This window comes from Limulus polyphemus, unplaced genomic scaffold, assembly GCF_000517525.1.
Source record: "Limulus polyphemus unplaced genomic scaffold, Limulus_polyphemus-2.1.2 Scaffold723, whole genome shotgun sequence".
Lineage (NCBI taxonomy): Eukaryota > Metazoa > Arthropoda > Merostomata > Xiphosura > Limulidae > Limulus > Limulus polyphemus.
The window spans coordinates 387,434-393,607 of record NW_013666333.1 but is presented as its reverse complement, the minus strand read 5'-3'; the positions used below and the strand labels follow the sequence as shown (position 1 = coordinate 393,607).

Here is a 6,174-nt window from a genome sequence, read left to right as displayed (position 1 = left end):
CAGAAAGAAAACCTTAAAAATCATAAGCGGTTTATACAGTTTATTTAGCAATTAATGATGCCGTAATAAAATATATTAGTAATAAAAGTTATGCGTGAATGGGTTATAAAGAAAACTTTATTATAAATGTACAACGTTTCGACAAAATTATGTCACCATCAATAATACGCTCCATCTTATGGTGTATTGCATAACTTATGGCACGTGATTATATATTCTGATGACGTTCGCTGATGGTGAAAGGAAGCTTATGATTCATTTGTTTATATATTTGTACATGGACAACTAAAAGTAATATTATAGTAAGAATCGGTGAAAATTCTGACCAGTTTTTTAATTTGATTAAAAATGGCAACAACTCCTAGAGAAGAGGTGAAAGCAACATACCCTGCTCTTTCTGGTGAGTATCAATCATAGCATAGCGATATTGATGTAGTACAATGTTGTAACGTTAATTTTGAAAATGAAAATTGAAGTTATTAAATTATTGAATTTTGATAATGATTAATGTTTTATTATAATTATTTGTAATTTATTGTTGCTAGAGGTGATACTTGAAAGTTGAATTATTTGTCCGTTCCAAGAATTTGTTTCTCATGCCATCATACTCATAGTAAATAATATATATATATATAACATTATAATTAATATAAAATTTTCTTTTATACCAGTACCATTAGTACTTAACTAGTGACACTGAAAATACTGAGAATGAGAGTCGGACAATATTTTGCGTAGAAAAAGCATTCACGCCGTTACAACTTTCGTAAAAAATGGCTAATATTAATAATAATATTACTAATAGCAATAAGTAATATCATTATGAATAGTAATAAAAGCTAACAGTTTTTCTTTTCATATCTTACTTTGCAATGCATCAATATCGATGTACACAATACAGTACTATATTTTAATGTACATTTATATGTATAATAATCTTAAATATACTGGTGTATGTTCAATACTTTTAACAAATAAGAATTAAGCCAGAAGTATAATTATAACTTCGTTGCATTTGTAACTTTTAAGTTATATTTATAAAATTATGTAAATAAGCCTACAAGTACAATTACTAAACCAGTGACAAATCATTCAAATTTCACAAAATACTTATACTTGTCATAAGACATGAGAATTAGGCCTATTATGCATTTTTAATACATTCTTTATTCAGTCAATTAAGGTTTTTAAAAAGTGTATATTTGTTTGTTTGTTTGTAATGAACTTCGCGAAAAGTTATACGAGGGCTATCTGCGCTAGCCGTCCATAGTTAGCAGTGTAAGACTAGAAGGAAGGCAGCTAGTCATCACCACCCACCGCCAACTTTTGGACTACTCTTTTACCAACGATTGGTGGGATTGACCATCACTTATAATGCCCCATGGCTGAAAGAGCGAGCATGTTTGGTTTGACCTAAAACTTTAGTATTCTGACTGATGCTATGGTTGTTGTAACACTTGGATCCCAGCCGGCCCAATGATTTACATATGGAGTGAAACGAGTCATCGTCAATGGATTATACTTGTATTTTATACACTTTTTGGCCTGGCATGGCCAGGTGGTTAGGGCGCTCAACTTGCAATCTGCAAGTCACGTGTTCAAATCCCTTTTTGGGGTTGTTTATACACACACATATATATATCAGGACTTCACTTTAGTTTTAGTTTGAAAAACCTATCTTCTCTTCACTTGGGTCACTACATCTTGATAAAGTCTTAAGGTGAAATGTTGAGGAAATAAATAATTTTTATTGGATTCTGGTTGATTTTCTTCTCTAAACATGTTTACATTCCAGTATGCACTATGCTACTTGAATTATTCTGGATTTGGACATCCTTCTTGCATCATAGAGACCAGAACTACATGTAGTATTCCAAATGTTACTGCACCAGAGGCTTATACAAAAGTACAATAATTATTTTTGCTCATTTGTTCAAAATTTATATAAATTGAACCTAGAAATCAGTTTTCTTGTTTTCAGTTAAATGCTTAGCTGAAGGGTTCACACCTTTTTCAGTAGTCAAATCTGCATTCTTTTTTACTTCTTTTGCATCTTCTGACTTTTAATCTGAATGTCAATGCATACATCCTAAGCTCCTAATAGTTCTGGATACTTGAGTGTAATTACTTCTAATTCTTCTTCATTTTATTTAATCAATGGAGAAACGTATAAGCCAGTCCATTATATCTCATTTTTTTTCAAACCAGGCATTACTGAAGCAACCTCTTTTATACACCTGTCCGTCTAGTCAGAATCCTTCCTGTAATAAGAAAACTAAAACTAAACAATGCTCTAAATGAAGTCTATCCAATAATAATAGCAAAACTGAACTTGCTCATTGAACAAAATATTTATATGTATATTGTAGATCATATCTAGCATAACACCTGCCATACCATATGTATTTTGGTCAAAATTATTTAGGACAGGAATATAAATATACACTTAGCTTTGGCAAGCCATTTTCCATCAAAGGATATTTAAAACTTTCAATCTGGACTTTGTGCTTAGCAGTGGCTCAGATCATCAGCCAATGGTACTACAACCTAAAGTCTTAGATGACTGCAACAAAAAATGCATAATATTTTGTTAATATTCAGTTTAAGTCAAGTCATACAGCCACCCATGTAAGAAATCCAATACCAAACATGTGAAACAAGATTATAGATATAATTTTGATAGGAATAACTTGAACAGTGTTATGGTACAAAGGATGTTTTTTTATTGGTTGTTCAATCTCTAAAACCATCCAAGCAGTGTACTGTTACTAGTTTTCATCATTTCATTGTATAGGTCACTGATTAGGCCTCATTTTGAGTATTATGTTCAATCTTAACTTGGCTCCTTGCTTTAAATAGAACATTGAATTGTTAGAAAGGATTAAAATGAGGACTACTAGGATGATACCCAGGATGGAAAGATTGTCATATGATCTCAGAAATTGTTTTCTCTTAAAAAAAGAAGAGTTGTAGAAGATCTGATTGATATGTTAAGATTACTAAAGAAATTGCTAGTATCAGTGCATTATTATTTTTTTCATATTTCATGGTGAGAATGTTATGATAAGGGTACACACATATATATTTTGGTAAGATAGGAGTAGTCTTCAGCTTAGACAATTCTTACTTTTCAAACAGGGTGGTTTGGCTTTTGGAATGGGTTGCCTTTAGAGGTGGTGGATATAGTAGATGTAAGGAAGTTTAAGAAAAGGCTTGATAAATATTTAAATGATAAGGACTGTATTTCAGTTTGTTTGTTTCTATTTCCTGTTATTCTTTTTTTGAAGTGGATGTTAATCTTTAAATGTTGTCTTATTAATAAACATATACTCATGGCCATATCTGTGCTCAATCACTGGCTGCCAATTCTCATCCTTTGATTTTAGATCTCAAATGGCTAAAGAAGAATTATCAATAAAAGGCTATTATATATCATCAGTAAACAAACATATTTCTGTTTAGCCTAAGGTAAAGAAATCAAAGTGTAACTTGCTTAACATTGACATTACCGTTTTGTTTGTTTTTAATGGTTAGGCTGGAGAGTTATCTCCTTGTAGATCAGTAAGGGCTTCAGTTTTAGAATGTTGGTATGAGCCAAAAGTCCCAATTTCAAACACTGGCCAGGCAGCTTTCTTAATATCCTAATATGTTATACTTATATGTGTAGTTATGGCACTTTAATGTAAAAATAAATTAGCAGTTGTTAATAATTAATAGTTTACTTAGGCATTGTTTGAAAAATTACTAATTCTGTAGCTGCCTGGCTAGTGTTTGATTAATAGGTTTTTACAATCCTCTATCATTTAACTTATCATTGTGGTAATGTGTATTAGAACACATTAAAATTTCATTTTTTTTACATAAAATTTGAAATAGGTGACTTTCTGATATTTCAAAGGCTACATTCCTAAAATATCACAAAATATTCTGAAATGTTTTTAAAATGAGACTAAACATTTTACCATAATTCTGGGATTCCCCCTTTTTATGTATTATTGCACTGTAGTATATTGTAACAAGGACACTACATCAAGCAAACCATTCTAGAAGCTTACAGAGAACAAGCCTGGATTTAGGTTTCCAAAGTTAAAACTTATTACTTCTTAATATTCAAATTTTCATAATCAGTTTATCTAAGTTAATGACTTTAAACATTCAAATCAAGTTGTTTGTGTTTCTTCAGTATTTTAGGGAAAATAAGACAAAGCCCAAAGGCCTCTTTTCATTGATGAAATATTTTAAACAATTTATCATCTCTGCAATTTATCAAGCTTCTTTTTATCTTCCATATAATAATAATAATAATAATAATAATGTTAATACTACATTCAATATTCTAATAAAATATAAGTTTAAACAAAGTCAAAATAACCTTCTTATTCTAAAATTAAAAATTTCAGTAAATAGGAAACAGAACTATCTTTACTCCTCTTTTGCCACAGATGTATAAACAGCAAAGTTTTACAGTTTTATTAACAATCCCATTGAAATCCTTCTCTTTCTCCACAACATTAATGGTTCACTCATACTAAAATAGAACATATGCTTGCACGTCCTTGACAATTTTTAAAACCCTGAATGCATTACTTGATATTTCTTTATACTTAACTTGTTCTTCACACTATTGCCTGCTAATACTTTTCTGGTTCTTTTCAGTATAAGATGCAATCTTCACAGAATAAACCTCTACATTTTAAAATGTTGAGTATAATTAGTGAACAACAAGAGTTCCGTAACATATCTTAGGTACACTGGTTACTTTTTACCATTCTGAGAGAGGAACATGCATGTTATGATTAAATAAAACAATTTTGTTGTAATTTTTTATAATTGTCTGAAACTTTCTGCTGAAAGTTTAGCTGTGGTAAAAACAGCTAATTAACCTCTTGCTTATACTTGTACATAAAAGACTAAAAGTGTTCAGTTTTGACCTCTGTATCACAAAAAGGCACCAAAATTTTTGGAAGAGTGTAAAGATGGGCTACTAAAGTGATACTGTTTAAGTGATTTTGTTAATAAAAGAGCAGAAAGAAAAAGTCAAGGGACGATGAACCCGCCTTAAAAGTTTTGCCATTACAGTCAAGAGAATAGGCAAACTTCCACACTCAGATTTGATGGGTTTAATATTTGTTAAGTTAGTTCCAACAAGGTATCATACGTAGCTATTCTTGTTCAGTGCTGCCTTCTATTTGCAAAAAACGTTTTCGCACACCATAAGCCTTTCACTCCCACGCATCCATCAATTCACATGGTTTAACTGATTCTTGCATGCAAATTATTGTGAGACAAACCTCCACCAATAGTAGTGCCACACACTCACATGACTCCTTCCATGCTATTCTACCTAACTATCACTTTTTGTTTGGCAGTGCTCGTGTTCATGTTTAGTTTGTGCTCTCTTCAAGTTTTTTTGTTTTTTTCCGTATCTTCATATCAATTTCTCTCAACAAGTTTACAATTTATTATATAATAATGATATTTGTAACTTATTCCGAAGTATAATTATTTTATATTTCTACTCAGTTACAGTATTTACTACTTCATTACTAAATTTTTCTACTTTTTATTTCTTTCTGCCAACACAATTTTGTTTGGTTATTCATTTGAATTATGAATTCCAAATTCTAAGTAACCACTTCAGAGGTTATATCTTCTATCAGCACATTTACACTGGCTTCAGGTGGCAGTTCTAGACAGGAATTATCGGCTTTACTTCATCGAGAGATTGATCATCCAATGAGCTGACCCTCATTGGGCCTCAACTCAAGTATGGGGACCCACACATTTTGAAGTATGGTCCACTGACTTTGGAAAGATATGATGTTATACTGTTATGGTTTTTGAATATTTTTACTGTTAATATTATTATCTGTAGTTATTTGGGTTCAATAACATAAATTTAGTTAGATTGGTCAATACTCATAGTTATGTTCAGGTTTGAAATTAGAGCTTAGTTGTATCCTTTGTCCACTAATGTTAAATCAGGCTTAATATGGGTCTTTGTTATTTTAGGAGTACCTGTAACTCATCTTACTGGTATATCGTAAAATTAGGTTAACTATATTGTTTTTCTTCAATACATCTTATCTCATACGTATTGTTACATCTCTGGTCATTAGTTAATTTTCCGTAAAAATTCTTTCCGAAGAAACTTTAGGGATACAAGTCCTTTCT

The 6,174-nt window shown here is 31.0% G+C and overlaps 1 protein-coding gene across 1 annotated transcript in view; it reads left to right on the top strand.

The window, feature by feature from the left end:
- The first annotated feature begins 203 nt into the window (after window positions 1–203).
- The window catches only part of LOC106460175 (tumor protein D52-like), a 42,749-nt gene continuing 36,778 nt past the window's right edge, over window positions 204–6,174 (top strand). Inside the window, exon 1 of the mRNA XM_022386831.1 lies at window positions 204–400. Coding sequence (XP_022242539.1) covers window positions 349–400 — 52 coding nt within the window. The 5' untranslated portion in view covers window positions 204–348. The remainder of the gene's footprint in view (window positions 401–6,174) is intronic.